The 23,004-nt window shown below is 52.5% G+C and overlaps 1 protein-coding gene across 5 annotated transcripts in view; it reads right to left on the reverse strand.

Annotated features, from left to right (window-relative positions):
* The window catches only part of ARAP1 (ArfGAP with RhoGAP domain, ankyrin repeat and PH domain 1), a 185,103-nt gene that overhangs the window by 71,879 nt on the left and 90,220 nt on the right, over positions 1–23,004 (reverse strand). For all 5 annotated transcript variants that reach the window (XM_045023006.1, XM_045023016.1, XM_045023000.1 and 2 more), the window contains 4 exons: positions 21,798–21,946; positions 17,193–17,263; positions 15,028–15,131; positions 1,746–1,910 (listed from right to left, as the gene is read on the reverse strand). In XM_045023006.1, the coding sequence (XP_044878941.1) occupies positions 1,746–1,910; positions 15,028–15,131; positions 17,193–17,263; positions 21,798–21,946 (489 nt within the window). The remainder of the gene's footprint in view (positions 1–1,745; positions 1,911–15,027; positions 15,132–17,192; positions 17,264–21,797; positions 21,947–23,004) is intronic.

Below are 23,004 nucleotides of genomic sequence, written 5' to 3' on the forward strand. Positions count from 1 at the left end.
AAAACCACTTGCTTACAAAATCAGACATCAAAATACGAAGTGTCACAGCACACTAGTACTGCACAATTGCTTATTTTTTCTCATTTTTGCCATATAATTATAGAATAAATCAACTGGAATATAAATACTGTAAAGTATCAGAAGGGGAGCCGTGTTAGTCTGGATCTGTAAAAGCAGCAAAGAATCCTGTGGCACCGTATAGACTAACAGACGTTTTGGAGCATGAGCTTTCGTGGGGGAATACCCACTTCGTCGGATGCAACACCCACGAAAGCTCATGCTCCAAAACGTCTGTTAGTCTATAAGGTGCCACAGGATTCTTTGCTGCTTTTATAAATACTGTACTTACATTTCAGTGTATAGTCTATAGAGCCGTATAAACAAGTCATTGTAGTGACTTCACTAGTGCTTTTTCTGTAGCCTGTTGTAACACTAGGCAAATATCTAGATGAGCTGATGTACCCCCTGGAAGACCTCGGCGGACCCCCAGTGGTATGCGTACCCTGGTTGAGAACCACTGCTTTAGTATATGCGTTAACTCCTTATGTTAATCAACCTGTCCCACCTTGTACGTAGCTGTGACACCCCGAGTTCCCTTCCCAGACCTGAAGAAGAGCTCTGTGTAGTTCGAAAGCTTGTCCCTTTCACCAAGACAAGTTGATCCAATAAAAGACATCACCTCACCCCACCTTGTCCTGCTAAAATCCTGGGACCGACACAGCTACAACACTGCAAACAACAAAAAAACCCCCCTCTCCCATGGAGAATCTTCTAAGGCCATGTCTACACTGCCACTTATGTCGGCAAAACTTACGTTGCTCAGGGGTGTGAAAAAAACCCACATCCCACAGAGCGGCTACACGAATGATCTTCCAGTCGCACAGCTGCCTCGGTACAGCTTCTCCGCTGGAAGCTCTCTAGTACAGACATGCCCTAATTTAGGCGCATGGGCCCTTTAAGACTAGCCCAGAGGCTGCTCCCCTGCCCGGGGTGACCAGCTGACTTACAGGAGCAGTGCGATTTCCCTTCCCATTAACAAGCCAACCCAGGCATGGCTGTTGGGTAACAGGGAGGAAGTGCAATCCGCCAGCCATTGGTGAAAGCTCAGCAGTCTCCGAGGCCTGGCGTTCAACAGGGAAACACGAGCATCTCCACAGCAGAGGGTAAATCAAAGCCCTCAACGGCGCGAGGAGGAAATGGACAAAGCAGAACTGTAGCCCAGGGCAAAGGCTTTGTCAAAACAAGGCAGGGCCCGAGTGGCAACTTGCCGGGAGTCTCAGGGCTGCACTTAAATTTGTCTCTGGGCACAGGCTGCAGCTGCCTTCCTCTTTAACGCTGCCACTTGCTCAGACTGCAGACCCCTCCGTCTGGAGGAAGGGGTGGGGCGTGGCATGCTGGGACCCGTGAGACAGAGAGACAGACAAGGGCGGCCGGAGGTTGCGGGTGACCCTGCGGGCTGCTCTTGGCCTGATGGCTCCTCGAGCCTAACGCAATCGATAGGACTAAAGGGAGGTCAGGCGGGGCTGCAGTGATGAAATCAATAGCTGAACAGGAAGATTTCTCTCATTCAGCCCATGTCGGTGACCGACGCCAGAAATGAGGGGAGACGGCTCGGGGGATGAGGGGAACCTTCCTCTCTAGGCATTGACAGGCCAAACTCGGGGGGGACCCAGTTCTGCTCGACATCACCAGTCCCCTGCTCCAGTGTCAGTCTCCCAGGCTGCGCCCTTCGGAGCGTTACTCACCCTTGGGGAGGGTTCTTGTCCAGCCACCCGGCTTTGATGATGGGTAAGAGCTGGGCGGAGGCGTCCAACCCCTCCGTGCTGCCGCTGTGCATGCTGGAGCTGCGGGACACGGTGCCACTGGACTGCAGGGTGCTCAAGCCATAGTCATTCCAACAGCTGCTGTCGCTGAGGGCAGGAGCAAAGCGGGAGATGCAGTTAGGAGCGGCCCATTAATCAGGCAGCTAACAGAGCAGAACTGGTCAAAAGGGTCCCCCACTGGTCAAAAGGGTCCCCAGCTGTGACTTGCCCGCCACCCTCCGCTCTCCGGGTTTGCCTAGCTCCTCTCCAGACCTGCAGACCCAGGATCAGTGTCTGAGATATAGAAGAACCTTCCTTCCCCATAATGGGCAGGGCTGGCTAAAGCCAGGTGCAAGCAGAGCACTTCACACTCTTGCTCCAGCAATCACCCCTCATCCGAAATGCAAAAAAGCCTGTTTGTCGCACACAGACTTTGCCCGCATTCCTTGTCCTTGGGATAATGCATTACCCTGAGCCGCAGTGCTGGCTGGGGGCAGGGATAGGACTTAGAGTGTGCAGGAGTTGTACAATGACCCACACAGTGGGGGCCCCGATCCTGAATGGGGTCTCTGCACTACCGCGACATAAATCTGAAACAAGAGCCACCAGGCTCCCCCTCCTGGATAAGCCAAGCCCAAGGAACAGCAGCCGCAGGCAGGGTAAGTAATGCGCGAGGGGGCTGGAATTTCACACTTTCCAAGGAGAACTGGGGCTGGTTGGGCACCAAAGGATCTCTCAGCGGAGAAGTCTCTGGGGTGTGGCTCCTCCTATCCAGTAGTGGGTGCAGCAAAGGGGTCAGCTTGAGGCCAGGGGTGAGTGAGCCCAGACACACGAGGGATCAAGCAGGGGCCAAATCCATCCCTGATGTACCTCTGTCACCTCATTGGCTGGAGCTGGTACACAGAGCCAGGCCCGCTCTCTAAAGCGAGGACAGGAGCACAGGGAGGATTTGCAGAGAACATCTGGGAGCCATTTGGAGCCACCACAACAGACCTCACGGAGAGGGAAGGAAGGACAAAGACAGAGCCCAGCCCTGTGGGTTCGTCCGGCGTCTGCGGTGGAGACCACAAACCTCATCTCCCTTCCACAGCCCATCTCCCTGAGGTCCCTCTTCAGGACTAGAGCAAACAAGCTGCTCACCTCTCCCCGCCCAGGTCGCTCCCCCAGAGTGGCTGAGGCAGCTTCTGGTCTTCTGCTGGAATCTAACCATGTGCTCCACTACAGCCGAGGCACCTCACCTCCACTTGGGGTCTGGAGCCGGCACTGATTTTGTCCTTTCCGGGGATGGAGGGTGCTCTGCCCCCACTCCACCCCTTCCCCCAAGGCCCCACTCTGCTTTTCCCGCCCCTGCCCTGCCTCTTCTTGCCCCATTCCGCCCCCTCCCGAATGCCTCCCGCCCTCACTCCTCCCCCCCAGCACCTCCTGCACGCTGCTGAACAGCTGATCCACAGCAGGTGCTGGAGGGGGAGGGAGAGGAGCTGATAGGGGGGCTGCACCCATCATTTTTTTCCCATGGGTGCTCCAGCCCCGGATATGGTTGGGGCTGATGATTAATTACCAGGAGAGGGGTCTGCAAATCAAAGTGACAGCAGCCTGTCACCCGAGACAAGCACAAAACCAGCCTATTTCTCCCCTCTCTCCGCCTGAGACTTTGATAGAAAAATGGCAATCGCATACAGCTCTATGGGCCTTCTCGGCTCTCCAAAGCCCCCCACCCCGAGCAGTGTTCCTGACAGCCCAGTAAGGGAACTGAGCCATGACGTCCACCTGCACTGGACCCTGAAACGCTCTGCTTATCCACAGGACACAGGCAGCGGTAGGGAAAAAAAATCACTCCCTGCCCCCAAAGTGCCCTCACACTGCCCAGAAGGGGTACATGCTTTCCCGGGACCATTCAGGTCTTGATCTGTTGCTGAGGCTACCGCCGAGGGGACAGCCGCTGCGGTGGGTTTGGAAGTTCCTGCCCTAGAGGCAGGGCCGGATGAAGGTGCTGAGGGGCTAACGGGAGGGAAAGGCCAAAGTACGAATGACGTACTGCAAACAAAATGATGAAGTCATCAAACATTTCTCTCCATACACATTTACATATTATTTAATTAGGTAAAATGACCACGTTTATTCTATTCTCACGAGACTCAATTTTTCAAACAGATACTTCTGAGTAAGAGGTAGCAGGAGGGATGCTACGCTGGCCTTCTCGTTGGCCGCCTTCCTCCTAAGTAGTGGGGTGTTCGTCTGTATGAGGGTGAACCCTGCAACAGTCCCCATCCTGCTCACCTCTTCCCACCTTGTGCTTCTACCTTCATCTCTCCACATGCAAAGCCGAGCCCTGCAGGTGTTTCCCCCAAGCTATGGCCTCTACGCCACACAGCCTGTCTCGCTCTGGCTGCAGTCTGGGAGGCAGCCAGCTCTTGTTATGTAAAAGAAAACCACTCAGGTATAAAATCCACAGAAGTAGAGGAAGTAGGAGTGGGGAAATTACATTGGGTGGCATTGTATTTTAGGCTGTCTTGCTCTGAAAGCTGCCTCCCAGTGTTGCACTGGCTGAGGACAATGACTTACTGTTTTGACATTGAACCCAAATATAAATTGGGGGATGAGATCCAGTTTGTGTAGTTAATCACCAGTGATTCACCACATCAGGCCATTCTGTTACCAAGTTCTGCCACAATTCGAATCGCAGAATAGAATCGTAGGACTGGAAGGGACCTCGAGAGGTCATCTAATCCAATCCCCTGCACCCATGGCAGGACTAAGTATTGTCTATTCTAGAATGTGTGATCAGCAGCTCTGACATGAGGTTTTTAAAGCATAAGTTCTGTGTGCACTAGCCCCTATGGTTTGCATTTGTTTGTTTTAAGCTTTCTGTAAGAAAAAGATAACAGCTAGAAGTGACAATGATTTAGTTGCTGTTGGTCCTGCTTTGAGCAGAGGGTTGGACTAGATACCTCCTGAGGTCTCTTCCAACCGTAATCTTCTATGATTCTATGACACCGCTCTTTAGATGGTTGCCCCGTCATAATATTTAGCACTTCTGTACTACCTTAGCTCTTCAGAATCATTGTGCAAACATTAAACGAACTTAATCTAAAGCCTTTCAGCTTTTGAATGACTAGGAGTTGACAAAACAGAGCTATTCCCTGTTGTGTTCTCTGCTCTCCTGAACAAATAGACTGCACTGAAAATCAGCATCTTAAAAGAACCATTCAGGATCTTTCAAAAGAACAGTCCAACCAAAACTGCTGTAGTGACACCCTTGTTACCTCAGGGCTGGTGTTTGTTTACGGCTAGTGTAGAAAGTAGGGAGAGCTTCCTGGTTTGTTTGCATGTGTAAATCAAGCAGACCTTACTTATTTTTTTCCCTTCAAGTTTAGGGGAGGAAAGTGAATAAGATTCTGCTTATACCACCTGTGAAAAGGCAGAAGGGACCAAAATCTATTCTTGTGCAAAAATCTGTTCTCCCTGAAGTCAATAAGGCTACACAGTGATGACAGTCAGCAGGAATTGGCCTGTGTTCTCATTCCCGTCTCCAATCACATGCCACGCTTACCCAACGTTTTCCACTGGGGAAGAAGTTAGTTTGAGTTGGGGCAGAAAAATGAGGACAAACTTCAGGTTGATTTAGCTTTACGTTTTTGGAATGAAACTCGAAAGAAATCAAATGTGAGGTCCTTTTATGATGGATTGAACTGCTAGAGAACCAGCAAATGGACAGAACCTGCCTTTGCCCATCCAGCTAGTCTATCATAGCCTGCTACGAAGTGGATTGCTCCCCGTCTCGTAAAAACCCCTCTATTGTGGGTCTAACAATACTGCCCCTTCCCCCTGCCAGCCCCTTGCCCTGCCCCCACACAGGCACTCACCAGTTGTCCAGAAACGGGACCCAGCACACACACAGGATGACGGTCACAGGCACTAGGACCCAGGAGGCAGCGTCCTCGAGCTGCCCGCCAGCCTCAGCAAAGGAGAGGGACAGAGGGAGCCTCTTCCCTCCCTGACAGCTAAGCAGAGCTCCTGAGAAATCGGGTTTGGGGAGTGCTAAGGGGGGCAATGCCTGCCCAAACTACACCCACGGCTGGCCCGGGTTCCCGTGGTAACCGGATTTTTAGTGTCCAGTCACCAGCGTTAACCGGCTCCCTGGCAGTGTGATCCTGCAGTGCGGGAGACCGGCTGGCTGCCAGCTGGCTGCCTGAGCGAGCTCCCCCCTCGCCCGGCGCCTGACCAGTAGGGCCTAATGGTTCCAGCCAGCTTCCCGCATGCCTGGACCACCCAACAGCCCTTGGGCACTGTCTGGGCATGGGCCTGAATCAGTGAGCTGGCCACAAACATCTCCTTCACCCATTGCCAATCTGCCACTGGCTAGTGCCCCTCTGCAGCGGCCTTTGTGCTGACAGAACTAGAGAGCAGCTCGTCTCCTGCAGGCTGCAGCCCCCCGCACCCCACCCCCATGTGTGTCCCCCGACAGCAATGACACAGGGCGGGCTGGGGGCATTAGCGCAGGCAGGCAGAGAGCGGCAGTGCTTCCTTCACTGCTTTCAAGCTGTGTAACCTAGTTTGGGAAGTTCAGCAAAACGAACTGACTGGAGAATACGGAGCCTTCCAAGACTCAAGGCCCAGTCAACGACACGCTCCAAACAGCTAGTGCGGAGAGGGCGGGGGCATTAGTCAGATGCCTCCCACAAACATGTCACCTTGCCTCCCTCCTCCTTCCCCCACACCCTTGAGTGTCACACACCACTGAGCTCCAGAGACGCGTACACCCAAAGCCCAGCATCACAACTAGCTACGAGGGGCCTGATCCAAAGGCCTGGGAAGTCAAGGGACAGATTCCCACTGACGTCAGTGGGGCTTTGCATCACGCCCTCTCCGTTTAATGGAGCGGCCCAGCAACCTGAATCCGGACGTCTAAATCCAGATCCAAACCGCGCAGCTCAGGCTCGTGTCTAGATGGACGTGGGACACATGGACAGACACCCCAGCAGGTTTTACTCGGGGGAATTATTTCCTTCTCTGTAGAAGCTTAGCCAAAGTGACACAAAGTATCTATAATTACAGAGAACACCCAGAAATTGTTTCCCAGCTAAATGAATCTGGCAAATAAAGGAATTGGTCTTTCATTATGTGAAATTGCTCTCAGTTGCTCATTAAGACCACAAATTACTTGGGCGATGGGAAATGATTTTACTCCTCTTAGTGATTCCCCGTGCTCACGGCATATAACTAAGCATCGTTCTCCGTTGGCCGTGGTTTTCAGTGTGCGGATGGGAGAGCGGCAGTGAAGCCTAGCGGACAGGACAGTAGATGCAGGAGAGCTGAGTTCTATTCCCGTGGCCTAAGACAAGCCACATTGCTCCTCTGCAGAGCACTTGGGGACAGATCAGGGGATTGAACCTAGGTCTCTGGCAAGCACCCTAACCCCTGAGCTCCCCCTCCCCCTAAGGAAAGAGAGGGGGTTAGACAACAGACACTGATTGTTTACCGGGGTCGAGTTGCCTGGCACAATGTGGACACACAGCATAGGATGGCTAACCCCACCCATCCGGCATTAGCGTTCAGGCCCATACAGATACACGACGCTTTCCCCCCTGTGCAGGCCTCCTGTGAGCCCCATTCACTCAGGAGCAGGTTAGCAGCATGCAAACAAGAGAGCTTTCCATGGCGGAGACGGCTTTTTTGCAGTATTGACCCAGGTCTAGTAAGACTTCGGGGGCCAACATAAAAGCCAGTGTGTCCTAGGGCTTGTCTACACAGGGAAACTCAGGCCTGGTCTACACGACAAAGTCAGATTGACACAAGGCAGCTTATGGCGGCCTAGTTGTGCGTCTACACTTCAGTTAGTATCCCACTGACATAAGCGCCCTGTTACACTGCCATAGTAACACCACCTCGCTGAGCAGCGTACAGTCCCAGTGGATGCACTTAGCTCAACGCAGTGCATGCGTAGATACTGCATTCCTTAGGTTGACCCTAACTGTCCTCCAGCAGCTGTCCCACAATGCCCAGCGCTGACCGCTCTGGTCACCATTGTGAACTCCGCTGCCCAGGGGTCACGGAAACCGGAAGCTTTCCTCCCTTTTAAAGCCTCGCACATTTTTACAATTCCTTTTCCTGGCGGCCCGGTTTGGCGAGCACACCTAGCAGTTCTCCACTGTTGAGTGCCGCTGGCCAGCTGCAGACACACTCCTGCTGGGAGTGGACAGGAGATACTGGATCTCCTGGGCCCGTGTGGAGCAGAGGCTGTGCAGGCGCAGCTGCGAACCAGCCATAGAAACGTCGACATCGATGAGCAGATTGCTCGGGGGATGCAGGAGAAGGGGTGGAACAGGGCCCAGATGCAGTGCCCCGTGAAAGCCAAGGGGCTGCGGCAGGCAGACCAGAAGGCCAACAATCGATCTGGTGCTGAGCTGCAGACCTGCCACGCTGACACCTCCGAGGAGCCCAAGCCAGAGGCCTGTGCCATGAACAGCAAGGAGGAGGAAGTGGTGGGCGAGGAAGGGGAAGAGGAGTATGGGGGACAGGCGACTGCGGGATCCAGCCACCAGAGAGCCAGGGCCTGTTTTTGACTCCGCCGCAGTCCAGCCAGTCCCCACAGTCGAGCACGGGCGAGCCCGACGCAGAGGTACGTGTGTAGATAAATTTTCAATTCCAGGGAGAGCCCCTCCCCCCAAAAGCAGCAGAACACATCTTCTGACTTATTAATTTACTCGTGCTGGGAGAGTTAGCAACTCTGCCTCTCTTGGTCGTACCACTATCTGCTTTTCATTCCCCTCTGGACTTGCGGGGGGGGCATGCACAGCTGTTTCTTTATGTGCACAGGGATCTCCCTTGAATCCTCTTGAGGGAGCTCAATGAAACGTCCATGGAGGTACTCTGCAATCCTCTGCTGAAGGTTTCTAGGGAGGGCTGCCTTATTTCTTCCTCCAGGGTAGGATAATTTCCCACGAGGCCCAGCGATAACTTCAGCAGGCACCATTGCTGTGCACAGGCTAGCAGCACACGGGCCTGAACGGCTCTGGGGTGGCAGCATCAGAGAGTCATAGACTCATAGACTTTAAGGTCAGAAGGGACCATTATGATCATCTAGTCTGACCTCCTGCACAATGCAGGCCACAGAATCTCACCCACCCACTCCTGTAATAAACCCCTAACCTATGTCTGAGCTACTGAAGTCCTCAAATCGTGGTTTAAAGACTTCAAGGTGCAGAGAATCCTCCAGCAAGTGACCCGTGCCTCTCACTGCAGAGGAAGGTGAAAGCCCCCCAGGGCCTCTGCCAATCTGCCCTGGAGGAAAATTCCTTCCCGACCCCAAATATGGCGATCAGCTAAACCCTGAGCATGTGGGCAAGACTCACCAGCCAGACACCCAGGAAAGAATCAGCTGTCCTCTCTCTGCCTTTGTGGCCTTCAGGAGTGAGGTATCAGCTGAAACCACCAATGCCTGAGGGAAACGGTGTCAGTATTCAGTGCTATTTCCCAATACCGCTGCAAGCATGCAACCGAGCAATTCCCTCCTCATTTCCCCAGTCTCTGGTGGGCCGTACTCACCAGGGCTCGTGCTGTGACTGGAAATCCCAAGCAGAAGTGAGAATGCAGTGCTTAAAAATTTAGGGGAGTGAGTTTGGCATCTTAAGTTTCATTTTCTGTAGTGATCACGCTGACAATGATACCTCTGTGTGTTTTATCTTCAGCTGCTGCCATTGCGGCCTTCAGGGTCTGCCCCTCCACACCCGTGGAACGCCCGAGCCAGATGAGGAGGAGAAAGAAGAGGACTCAGGATGACATGTTCAATAAGACCCTACAAGCCAGCGCTGCATCGGACCGTGAGCACAGGGCCTGGAGGATGAACACGGCGGACAGCCTGGAGAAGGGGAGAGTGGAGAGGAGAAAGGCCCGGGAGTCCCAGCAGGAAACGGAGAGTGAGAGGCACCAAGACGTAATGGGGCTTCTCAGGCAGCACACACAGATGCTGCAGACTCTGGTGGACCTGCAGGTTCAACAGTCCCAGGCTCACCTCCCTCTGCAGCCTGTTGAGAACTCAATATCGGGACCTCCCTCCACATTCACACGGCCTCAGGGGTCGGCACACTACCCCTGCCTTATGCGGCCATCCAACATCTTGACAGACGAAAAGAAACACGACAAAGCCAGTCCGTCAATGGCACTTGACAGAGGTGTGGGAGAAGAGCCAAATGCACGAGCAGCAAACCCTCCCACAGTGGCTACAGGTCCACTCGTCAGATGGAGCTTGGAGCACACTCTGCTTCCTGATGGCTCTCTGCGATGACTGCACCAGCCTTGACACGGCTTCTCCAGATGGAGCGGCTGTTGGCAGGGCTCTCCCGGTTGTCAGGGGGATGCTGAATTTCTTGAGACCTTACCTGACCTGGTTGCTGTACCAGAGCTTTGGCCTTCCTCTGCGTCGCAGGCAGGTCTTGAGTTGGCCAGACAGCACTGCCTTCAGCAGACGATCTTGAGGCTTGTAGGGACCCATTCCATGTGTCCCAGCCAGCGAAGCCTGCGAGCATCCAGCGTAGTCTGCATAGACTGTAGGCTGGTTCTCTCTGGGATCTCATTATTGATGATCCATTGGTCCCAAGTGACTCCAAGGATTTTTCTGAGACTAGAAGCTGTTCATTTTCCACTCCTGTGACCCAGCTTTCACAGCCATAAGGGAGGGTACCGAGGCCACAAGCATTATATTCAGGGCCAGCAGCTTGTTGTTCCAGACACGTGAGGTAAGTTTGCCAAAGCTGACAGAGGCTTTGCAGATTCTGGCATCAATTTCTCTATCCAGGCTAAGTTTGCTGGTTAGAGTTGAGCCAAGATAGCCGAAGCGATCCACATTATCCAGAGCTTCCTTACTGACGTAGATTTTAGGTGGGATGTTGGTGCCCTGTGACACAACAACTGGTTTCTTGATACTGATTCCCAGGCCAAACTTGATACATGCCTCAGAGAACTTATTCATCATGATCTGCAAGTCATCAGGTGAGTTAGAGATGAATGCAGCGTCATCTGCAAAGAGCAGATCCCCAATAGTGACCTGGGTGACATGCCTTCTGCTCTGGAATCATCTGATGTTGAACAAGCTGCCATCCATCCTCGGTTCAATTAGTATTAGATCATTTCCAAAAGCGTACTTAAGAAGAATAGAGAAGAAGATGCCAAAGCTGGTTGGCACTAAGACACAGCCTTGCTTCATGCCAATATCAATGCTAAAATCAGATGATGGTTCATTTTCATACTGGATAACTGCCTTCATTCCCTCCTGGAACTCCTTACATAGGGAAAGCACGTTTTGTGGACAGCCAGTTTTCAACAGGATCTTGTATAGACCATTCCTACTAACTGTGTCGAAGGTCTTTTGTAGGTACGAATGCTATGTAGAGAGGTGCCTGTTGTTCATGGCTTTTCTCTTGCAACAAGCACATTACGAAGGACATGTCAGGGAGGACATTAAAGACAATCACAGCTTCAGATACACTGACCTGTGAAGGCCATGGTTTCCCCTTCGTAAGTTCTGTTCTCTTATTTTATTAAGTTTTTAATGTATTTGTTTTAAAATTGTCCTTTTTTGCACTGATTTTGTTACAGAATAAAATTCCATTCTTTGGAACATAATTCATCTTTATTAGTTCACAACAAATGCTTCCGAGTGCTCTGCACAACTCATAGGATCATTCACAAACAAAATTAACAGGTGCACTGACAATGTTCTATTCCTACATATACAGCAATCGCTGTAGGATTCCTGTCAGGCAGGGCCAGGCAGAACACACTACTACAACACACACTGCTCTGGCTCACTGTGAAAATGGTCTTTCAAAGCCTCCCTGAGCCACATAGCTCCACACTGCGCTCTTCTAATAGCCCTTGTATCTGGCTGTTCAAAGTCAGCAGACAGCTGCTCCACCTCTACCCTGATGGAAACTTTTCCCACTTTGCTTCACAGATATTGTGCAGGACACAGCAGGCAGCTAGAACCATTGGGATCTTTTTCTCACTGAGGTCCAATCTTGTGATTAAACAACACCAGTGACCCTTCAAACAACCAAAAGCACATCTGACTGTCTTTCTGCACCTGTTGAGCCGGTAGCTGAATCATTCCTTGGTGCTATCGAGGTGGCCGGTGTACAGCTTCATGAGCCAAAAGAGCAAGGAGTAAGCTGGGTCCCCCAGGATCACCACTGACTTTTCAACATTCCCAGTGGTAATCCACCGGATGGGAAAGAAAGCCCCTGCTTGTAGCTTTCTGAACAGGCCTGTGTTCTGAAAAATGCGAGCGTCACACACCTTTCCTGATCGTCACTGACATCAGTGAAGCTTCCCTGGTGATCTACCAGGGAAGCATAAGCACGGAAAAGTAGCCCTTTCTGTTCATCTAGTCAGTGGCAAGGTGGTCTGGTCCCAAAATAGGAATATGCGTGCCCTCTATCGCTCCACCACAGTTCAGGATCCTTAGGTGCAAGGCCATCCACTATGTCCTGCACATCGTCCAGAGTCAGAGTCCTGCGTGGCAGGAGGCATATAATGGCCCTGCACACTTGCATGACAACGGTCCCCACGGTGGATTTCCCAACTCCAAATTGATTCCTGACTGACTAGTAGCAACCTGGTATTGCAACTTCCCACAGTGCAATCACCACTCACTTCTCCACTGTCAATGCAGCTCTTATTTTGGTGCCCCTGCACTAGCGGGCGGGGGCGAGCTTGGCACAGAGATCCATGAACGTAGCTTTGCGCATCTGAAAGTTCAGCAGGCACTGCTTGTCATCCCAAACCCGCATTACAATGAGATCCCACCAGTCAGGGCCTGTTTCCCAGACCCGGAAGCAGCGCTCCACCACCTGCAGCTGCTCCAGGAACACCCCCAACAAGCTTGAATTGATTCTCGTTATGTGCCACAGCCATGTGCGGTCCAAGAAATCGTCACGTTCCCCACTCGTTTGGTTCTTCTTGCAGCTCTATACACTCTCCAGGATCGTGCGCTCCGCGCTTGCAATGCTCATGACGATAGTGCAGAGCTCTGCAGGCTCCTTGCTTCTGTCAGAGATGGCAGACAGCAAGAAGGGCTGTGCGGGTTTGTGGGGTTTTGCAGAAAGGTGCAAAAATTATGGGATACAGATGCCATTATGGGTTGGGGACAGTTGCAAACTGGGAAGTTGAGCCCATGTGTGAGGAAGTGGGAATGTTCTTGCTGTGTTATGTGAATGCTGAGTGGGGAGTATTGACCTGGGAGGTTGTACTGGGGGAAGGGAGCACACCTGAGCATGTAACCTGAGAACCCAGGACGGGGGTTGAAGGCCAGGTGACACCTCTGCCTGGGACACTGAACAAAGGACACAAAGGCTGGGGGAGGAGCCGAGGGGAGGCTGAGTAAGAGGCTGGGGGGGGGGAGTTTTCAGTTTGAAGCTGGCTGGGAAATGGAGAGGGGCGCCCCGACGGGGCTTCGGCTTCCCAATGCGGCTGAGACCTCCCTGGGGGCCCCAGATGGACCTAACTAAAGGGGGTCCTGTTGTCTGTACTGGTAAGACCTGTTTTGGACTGTGTTTCTGTCATCTAACTAAATCTGTTTTACTGGCTGGCTAAGAGTCACGTCTGACTGCGAAGTGGGGGTGCAGGACCCTCTGGCTTCCCCAGGACCCTGCCACGGCGGGCTCGCTGTGGGAAGCACACAGAGAGGCATATGCTGAATGCTCCAAGGGAGAGGAGGCTCCCCAGAGTCCTGACTGGCTTTGTGGGGAGCAGTTCCAGAGCATCGCCCGGGGACTCCGTGACCCCATGCTCCCAGTCACCGCTGTGCAACTCTTTTCAATCCCATCATGCATTGTCAAAACTTCCCAAAATACAGAGCGCTGGATGGTGGCAAGTTGCAAGTGGGATACCTACCCATGGTGCACCACACTCTGCATCGATACAAGCACTCAGAGTAAGTACATACTCCAGTGAAACAAGGAGCCAAGTATGCACACTCACAAACAATGTACTGACTGCAGTGGCTGTATGCTGACGTATCTTGAGTCAACATACGTTTGTAGTGTAGATGTGGCCTCAGGAAAGTTAATTCAAATTAACTAAAGGTGTGAATTTAAAGCGGATTGGTTAAACAGCATTAAATCCTTGTGCGGGTGCTCTTACTCTGAATTAAAGTGACTTTAATTCAGTTTAGCTGAATTCACTTCCAAAGTGAATTAAATGGAACCAAATTAAAGAGAACAGGATTGCTAACAAGTTCGGTAGCAAGGACAAGCAAGCTGTTTTGGTCTCTCTTGGCTGGTCTCAGCACTAGCAGAGACACCTCTAGAAAAGATCCCAGCGCTGCAACAGGCTTCCCCCTCCCGCTCCGGCTCCCGTCCGCTCTCAGGGTTCCTACACTCGATCTCCTCCCACCATCACCGGAGACTTGCATACCCTCCCCTTCTCCTGCAGTGCCCAGCACCCTCGCAGGCCGAGCCCAATCCTCGCCCCCACCTCTCTGCTGCAGGCCACACACAGCAGAGACTCCACAAGGAGGCAGCCCGACCAACCAGGCCTCTCCAGTTTGCTAGTCCCCCCGGGGGCCAGGCATGGGAAGGGAGGCAGGACAAGAGAACAGCACACAGCAGGCAGCACTTAGCTGTTTGCAGGTTTCAGGGTGCAGGGAGGCTCCCTTCGAACACCGGCCAGGGCTTCTGCTGCCCCTGTGGTCAGATCTGCTGAATGGGCGGCCAGCAGCCTGAGCCTGCCTGGGAGGGAGGGATGTGTGGAGAGGAGAGGGTGACTGGCTCTGAGCTGCTCAGGGTTAGGGGAGTCTGCAGAGGCCCGCACAGCAGCAGACGCCATGGCGATCCCTGCGGTAGGACAGGCCGAAGCCAGGCCGGGTCCTTTGGGTAAAATCAAATGCAAAGGGCCAGATCCCGCTCTCAGCGATGCCAGGGTAAATCCAGAGTTGCGCCACTCCCTTCAGAGGAGTGGCTCCGGATTTACACCAGCGTCACTCAGAGCAGCGTCTGGCCCAAAGTAATGCGGATAACAAGCTCTCGTGAGAAACGAGATGCTTTTAAGGAGCCAAGGATCTGCCGGCCCAGGCTAGATCTCCTAGGGCCTGCATGCGTCATGCTCGGCACTGCCTCCCTTCCTGACCGGTCCCTCGCTGGCTCCATAATTCACCACAGCGGGGGAAGCACAGAAGGGGGAAGAACACATGCACACACGGAGGAGCAAGAGCAGGAGGAGGGGTCCCTACTTGGCAGCTGGCTGGTCGTAATAGTCTTCAATGAGCTCGTCCTCGCTGAATAGGCTGTTGACGCGCTCCGAGCGCAGCCGCCCCCTCATGGTCTCGGCATCGTCCTGCAGAGACAGAGACAGAGACAGGGAAGTTGACGCGGAGCAGCCCTTTCTGTTTCTAGTTCCCTGCTGTCAGCGGGGCTGGCCGGGATGAAGCAGTCCTGCACCCCTGCATGCTCTGCCCACGTTGCTGCTCATGCAGACAGACCTGCGCTTGCATGAGCATCTCGTTAACTCACATCCCAACCGCAGCAACGCCGCTGCAGCACCGGCCCGCCGCCTGCGTCATTACCCTGGGCTCCTCCAAGCGGGCTTGTGTGCCCACGCCGAAGCCTGCGCTGCCGCGGCGTTACTGCCATTGTACGTGAGTTGGCTAACGTAACGCGAGCTCAAGTACGTCTACACGCCCTGCGCTCACGCCCCGCAATGGCAGTGTAGACGCACCACGTGTCAGAGCAGAGCAGCAAAGAGAAACTGACCAGCTCTGGGAAATGCCAGAAGTCCAGCTGATGGGTGAGGCTGAGTCCTCTGGGGGACTATCCAGCCCAAAGGGGGAGGGACAGGGAGGAGACGGGGCCATTGTGAGCACAAACCCCACCCCACCCCAGCACATCTGCACAGACACACCCCTCCCAGCCAGCTCCTCAGACGCACAGCGTGGGGAACGTCCTCGGCGCGGCCAGGATCCACTCAGAGAGTGAGACAGTGCACGCCATGGGTTCACACGTCGCCTCCGGGAGTGACTCAGGTTTACTTCCTTCATTGGCGTGAATCTGGGGCTCAGAAAAAGCCAGGCTTGCTAGAGGCAGAGGATGTACAAGCTTCTCCCACACAGCTCTGCGGATGCCCCTCACTCCTGACCTGCAGCCCCTTTGCTACGCCAGTCCTGGGTCCCCACTCAGCTTTGCCAATACTCACCAATCCCGACTTGCAGCGCCCCCCCTGCTATTCTGGCCATGGGCCTCTCTCGGACAGAGGCGGCCAGTCGTGCTAGACTGTGATTACAGGAGGAGATGGATCTAGCTGGAGACCAAACTCACAGCACATCATTCCTGAACCCAAGCTCCCAGAGAGGAAAGGCCAGTGCCTGTAACTGATGGCCCGCCTCCAACGTCCTAGCTTTTCTGCCCCGCCCCACGCCTCTCCCCAGCCTCAGAAGAGCATGCACCGCCCTCACAGTACAGGGAAGTGCAGCTGGAAGTAGGGCTTGGCTGTGGGCACTTCATTTATAGAAATCAAAATTGCTGCGTTGGGCTTTGGTGAAAAGTTCTGCATTTCCTCTCTGGCGGAGAGGAGCATGCACAGACACAGACACACATGCACACAAGCAGCCCAGCTCAGCACAAATGTCCACACCCCCCCACCACAAACTGTTGGTCACTACACCGGAGGCAGCTCACACTGAATCAAGGGTGCATTTATTCAGGAACCTAGGCAAGGATCCTCAGAGGTGTTTAGGCTCCTCTTACTGTCACCAGCTCTGGGAGCCTGGCACCCCTCAGCACTGCCTCTGATTTGCAACTCGAGAGCCCATGGGGCTGGCATTAGAACAGACAGAACTGAAACGTGTCTCTATGAATCAGCTGTGGCCAGTCAAAGGTAGAGCTGGGCCTCGTGCTCTCCAGGGTGGCCCCTGAAAGCAGCATTTCTGCTCTCCTGTCCCAACAGCAACCCAAGTCCCTTCAAGTCCTAACTCACCCCATCAGTGGCAGGAGTGTTAGACAGGCATTATCCCCTGTGCCACAGGCAAAATTGGGTAACAAATTTGCCTCCCTCAAATCCCGCTACAGTTTCAATTAGATGCAGCGTTCTTCGCTTCCTGCCCTAAAGTGTTGTGCAGCGTCGCTGTGTGCTGTTAACAACTGCTGTGTTCCACGTCAGAGTTGGTTGCATTTCAGCAGTGAGTGTCCGAGCCCTGGACACTCCTTGGTCCTTTGGAATGAATGCCACGGTATAAAGTTAATGGGATCATCTGATTTTTCCACCCCACCCCTCCTTTCCAAACAACATTGGGGCTGTTTTCCCTCTTCTTGTCTTTTAAAATGGAAGACAGGACAGACAGACAGACCAACCCACTGAGAGAGCCGAAAAGCCCAGACACTCTGCGCTGTATTATGAGCCAACCTTGTCACTCATTTCTCCTGAAGCAGCTGCCAATTCCTCCTCCCACGGGGGTTCTTCATAATCAGAGTCGTCTGTGAAGAGACACAAAGGGAGGCTGAGAAACATTGTTCATTCAAAAGGGGGTTCAGGGAGCACGCACCCCAAGATTGCTGTGCTCCTGTCAACCACTTTCTTGTGCCTGCTCCTGCACCCAGCCAGGCAGCAACACAGCTCTCACAGCAAGAGGCAACATTGTCTGGTGGGAGGGCACTTGGGTGGGATTCAGGTGGTTTGGGCTCTGCTACACACCCCCTGGGTGACCCTGCCCATGGCACTTCTCCTCTCTGTGCCCCAATTTCCCCATCTGTAAAATGAGGCTAATTTTGCCAAGCACGCCGAGACCCTTCCATGAACGACACTAGGGTTGGGAAAAGGCTTTCTGTGAACGGCTTCTGAAGGTCACACTTTGCAACAGCTGTCATCCAGCACTCTCTGCTCTTTGCTGCCGGGCAGTGCCGCACTATGATTCCCACAGCACCCAGGGGCTTCACACATCACAAGGTCACAGAAGTGTCGGGCTGGAGGGACCTCGAGAGGCCCCCTGCGCCGAGGCAGGACCAAATAAACCCAGAGCAGCCCTGACCAGGGGTTTCTCCAGCCTGGTCTTACAAACCTCCGGTGAGGGGATTCTACAACCTCCCTCGGAAGCCTGTTCCAGAGCTTCACTATCCTGTGAGTTAGAAAGCTTTCCTTATATCTCCCTGGCTGCAAATTAAGCCCATTGCTTCTTGTCCTACCTTCAGTGGACATGGAGAGCAATTGATCCCCGTCTCTTTAGAACAGCCCTTAACAGACTTGAAGACTGTTCTCAGGTCGCCCCTCAGTCTTCTTTGACCAAGACTAAACGTGCCCAGTATTTTTAACCTTTCCTCACAGCTCAGGTTTTCTAAACCTTTGATCATTTTTACTGATCTCCTCTGGACTCTCTCCAATTTGTCCTCATCCTCCCTAGAGTGTGGCACCCAGAACTGGACACAGTTCTCCAGCTGGGGCCTCACCAGTGACGAGTAGATTGACCTCCTGTGGCTTACGTCCAACACTCCCGTTAGCACATCATTTGAATCCCTCTCCTAAGAGCCGGAACCTGAAATCTGTGGGCATTTTGTCTGAGGACTGCAGGACTGAAGCCTAAATTAGACAGAGCACAGGGGAGGAACGACAGACAGCCGTCGCGGAGGCAAGGTTATGGAAGGACGAGACCATGAGAAAGGGTAGTGGTACATCCTGTTGGTTCCTTTTTTTTGTTTTTCTCCAGAGGAGTTTGTGTTTCTAGAGTGATTTTGAAAGGAGTTTTTTCTTTGCTAAAATGCTGAGCTAGTGTTTGATGGAGCGTTGAAGACGGGGCTGGCGCTGCAGGGAGAAATCGCAAGTGGGTGCAGCCCCTGAGTGCCAGCACTAATCGTCCAATGCAATGAATCAAAGGCTCCATTCAGAAACAGGAGGGAGGTAAGAGCCAGGAGAGAAAAACAAATGGGCCATTTATTTAACCTTTATAAAGAACGAGAGCTATAGGAACCAGGGTGCTAACTGCCAGCGTTAAACACTGCTATGTGGTCACCCGGATTCTAGAGGCAGGTGTGGCTGCTTTCTGGCAAAGCTAACTACATATGAGGTTATTACAGTATCAAATCTGTCCCTCGGTAAAACAGCCAGGCCTTGTGTCTCCCAGTACCCCAGCCTCTGAAGGAGGAGAATTTCTCCTGGGACCTTGGGATGCTCGAGGCTGGGAGCTAGCCCCCTGAGTTATTTTGTTGGAACACCCAAAGCAGGAAGCACTGTTTAGACTCGAGCATTCGAACCAAGGAGCTGTAAAAACAAGGCCCTGACCACTTGCCATCCTGAAAGAGCCCGTGGCTGTTTTTGCACAAGCGGGGCACACGTGCCAAATTCCGCAGCGTGCAGTGGCTCCAGCCTCCCTTGCTGTTTCATAGGAGGAACCTCCCCTTAATTACCCCTCCTCAGTTGAGTCTACAGAGCAATGTGAGGTGTGACTGCAGCTTTGACAGAGATAAATACAGCAGGGTAGCCGCTGGGGCATGGCCGCTGGCACAGGCTAGTCACCCAGGCACAATCCTGCCCACATATTCACGTGGCTATCCTACGCTGCTACCCACGCAGCTATTGCAGAGTGGCTGATGCTTCCCACCCCAGAGGTGGCTGCATTTCAGTGCTTGGTGAGCGATCCCAGTACAGGCAGACTATAAAGCACTCTGGGGTGACAGGTGATATGGAAATGGAATGTCTCAGTTATATGCACACAGAGAAACAGCTGCCTCTTCTCCTGGGGCAGGAGTTTGTTGGGACACCAGGTTTCAGGAGAGAACTACGACCAGTTTCCTCCATCGTTGTTCCTTCGGCAATGCAGAAGAGGCACCGATACCCAGTTACAACGGCTGCCATATTTCCTCTGCAGCATGCAGCATTCTGAGCCATTGCTTCCATGGCTGCTAAGTCCAGCCCAGGCTGTAGGGAGACCCTGTGCAGCCACACGGGGCAGCATCTCCTCCGTCTGTCAGTCTGGGAGCCAGAAGACCTGCGTGTGTCCAGCAGCCTCTTTCTAGGCCCCTTTCTAGGCCCCACAGCTGAGACCTGTCTCCTCTGAGTGCCAGAGGGTTTCCAAAGCAGTAAAAACTAAACTGCCTCCGGCACGCCCGTAACGCCGCACCGCTGGTGCGAGGCAGGCCTGTGAGTTTAATGATACTACAGAACTTAACTAATTCGCAGAGCGTTTAACTCCCCCTCACTGGACACTCACAGGACTGCCAGGCCGGCTGTTCCCAAAGGAACAGGACATGCCAGCTTGTCAGATTCAACCCGGGACCGGCACTTTGCTCCACACCACAGCCCGGAGCTAGATGCAGAGTGAAAACATTTATTCAGAAATTCAAGAGATTGTGAGTAGGGACAGTGGAAACAAATTGTTTCATCTCAAACAAAATCACAACACGTTTTCTAGAAACTAAACTTAACTAACAGGTTACCCTCCTGTCTAAAGAAGCTTCTCTCAACCACAGTTTTCTCCAGCATTTTCAGTCAAGTTTGGCTGAGACTTCCTCTTTCATGAAGCCAACTCGCTGGCTGTTTACTTCCCAGGTGAAGGATGACAAGGTGTCTTCTTTGTCCCCCAAATATACTACAGCAAACATCTGATGTGCACTTTAAAATAGAATCCACCCCCACACCTCACACCCCCACCCCTGTTCACTTTTTCCTATTACTTGTCTCTCTCTGAAGTTTTTACAATCCTTCACTAGCATTTGGTTCAGACTGGCAGCAGCAGGCCCATTGTGAACGACAATTTGTTAGTCTTTAAGGTGCCACAAGTACTCCTGTGTTTTTTTTTGTTTGTTTTTGTTTGTTTTTTTTTGCAGATACAGACTAACACGGCTGCTACTCTGAAACCTGACAATACTGAAGTTACACATAAACAACCGGCTAGATAAACATTTCTTCCCTTACAGAAAACCTGCTTTTCACCTTCGCTGGTGACCCGTCCCCAGGCACAGACCTTAGGAACACAATTTTCAGTATAGATACCTAACTCCTTGCATTACATCCTTACTGGCATTTCTCCGTGACACTGATGACCAGGGTGACCTCAGCTTTTATCTGAGACGTCATGACATTCTTTGTTGAATTAGAACAGAGGTCGGCAACCTTTCAGAAGTGATGTGCCGAGTCTTCATTTAATCACTCTCATTTAAGGTTTCGCGTGCCAGTAATACATTCTGATGTTTTTAGAAGGTCTCTTTCTATAGTCTATAATATATAACTAAACTATTGTTGTATGTAAAGTAAATAAGGTTTTTAAAATGTTTAAGAAGCTTCATTTAAAATTAAATTAAAATGCAGAGCCCCCCAGACCGGTGGCCAGGACCCGGGCAGTGTGAGTGCCACTGAAAATCAGCTTGCGTGCCGCCTTCGGCACATGTACCATAGGTTGCCTACCCCTGAACTAGAACATACAGGCCAGGCCCAGGATTCCTGTAACTCTCAGCAGCCCCTCTGTGCCCCTCCAACAGTCGGCACTACCTAGTTCTTGGGTCACAGAAGTCCCTGAAGGAAGCTGTGAGGAGCAATGCTTAAGGCTCAGACAGACAGCAAAGGTGAATCCAATTGCTGGATGCTCTGGGATAATTTAGCAGATGATACTCAATAAAAATGACTCCCTTTCCTCTCATCTGCTCTCCTGACGACATGTTGTTTTGCTGGTCCTCTTTTTAGCCTATCCCCTGGGATAAAATCCTCTGCGTGATTTTACGCCAACTAAGCCCTGGCGCTGCACTGAGAGATGCTAGGAGAGGCCTGCTTCAGAACCATCGCTACATGGTGTAAGAGCCATTGTCGAGTCCCTGGCACGTTGTCGGGATTCCTGGCACCCAAAACCTGATCTTGCAACCTGTGAAAATCCCCAGGGTCAACCCAGGCAAAACTGGGATGCTGCTGCAATGAGTGAGATGGACGGAGGGACAAACAGCACAAGGCCCAAAGGTTATTTAGGGAAGCCCAGTTCACTCACTAATGCAAAGCTCAAGAAGGGGCAGGTTAACCCTGACACACACTCACCGAACTCCAGCAGGAAGAGATCGACTGGTCTGGAAGGCAGTTCCGGGGGGCTCTCTTGTTGTGGTTGCAGAGGAGGAAGGACAGGAGGCAGAGGGGGTGGGACAATAGGCACCGGTTCAGGGGCTTGGCATTCCTCTCTATCAGGAAAGCTGCAAAGAAAAAGAAAGATCCCACGTTAACGCGGACACAAGCCTTCCCCGAATCCTCCTCCTTCCCTTCTCTTCCCTGCATGGCTGCCTTAAAAATCGAGGGCCAGATCCTGATCTCATTGCTGCCAGCAGACACCCAGACTCATTCCACTGAAGTGGAAGGAGCGACACTGGATTTGCACTGGGATCACGGGGATTAGAATCACGGCCTTTGCACTGTGCAAGAGCCAAGCGCTCAGGTGGGCTCAGCAAACCATGGAGGCATCACCATGAGATCACCACAGGTCACCTCCCAGCACAGACTTCCAATGCACCTCAAGGAAAAAGAATATTTAACAGCCAAACTGTAGACAGCTGGGATTGTCCCTGTCCCCACCGCTAACCACCATCAAAAACCTCCCCCACTGATGACGGATGACCACCAAGAGCCCTTCAAATACCACATTCAGCACAAAGCCCTCCGACAGCATGAACACTACAGTGTGGGTAAGGAGCTGCCCAGAACGAGGTACCACTGCCATCCGCACTTCCTGTTCACCTGACCTGCTGTCCTACCACAGAAATGGAGGGACTTCGAGAGGTCTTCAGGTCTATCCCCCAGCGCTGAGACAGGGCCAAGCAAACCAAGACCAGCCCTGACGGGTTTGTCCAGCCTGGTCTTAAAAACCTCCAGTGAGGGGATTCCACAACCTTCCCCGGAAGCCAGTCCCAGAGCTTAACTATCCTGAGAGTTAGAACGTTTTCCCTGATTTCTGACCTAAATCTCCCTTGCTGCAGATTAAGCCCATTGCTGCTTGTCCTACCTCCAGTGGACACAGAGAACAATGGATCACTGTCCTCTTTAGAACAGCCCTTAGCAGATCTGAAGACTGTTACCAGGTCCCCCTCAGTCTTCTTTTCTCAAGGCTCAACATGCCCAGATTTTTAACCTTTCTTCCTAGATCAGGTTCTCTAAACCTTTGATCATTTTTGTTGCTCTCCTCTGGGCTCTCTCCAATTTGTCCATATCTTTCCAGGGCCAAGTACAGCAGGACAATTACCTTCTGTCTCTTACGTAC

This window comes from Mauremys mutica, chromosome 1, assembly GCF_020497125.1.
Source record: "Mauremys mutica isolate MM-2020 ecotype Southern chromosome 1, ASM2049712v1, whole genome shotgun sequence".
NCBI lineage: Eukaryota > Metazoa > Chordata > Testudines > Geoemydidae > Mauremys > Mauremys mutica.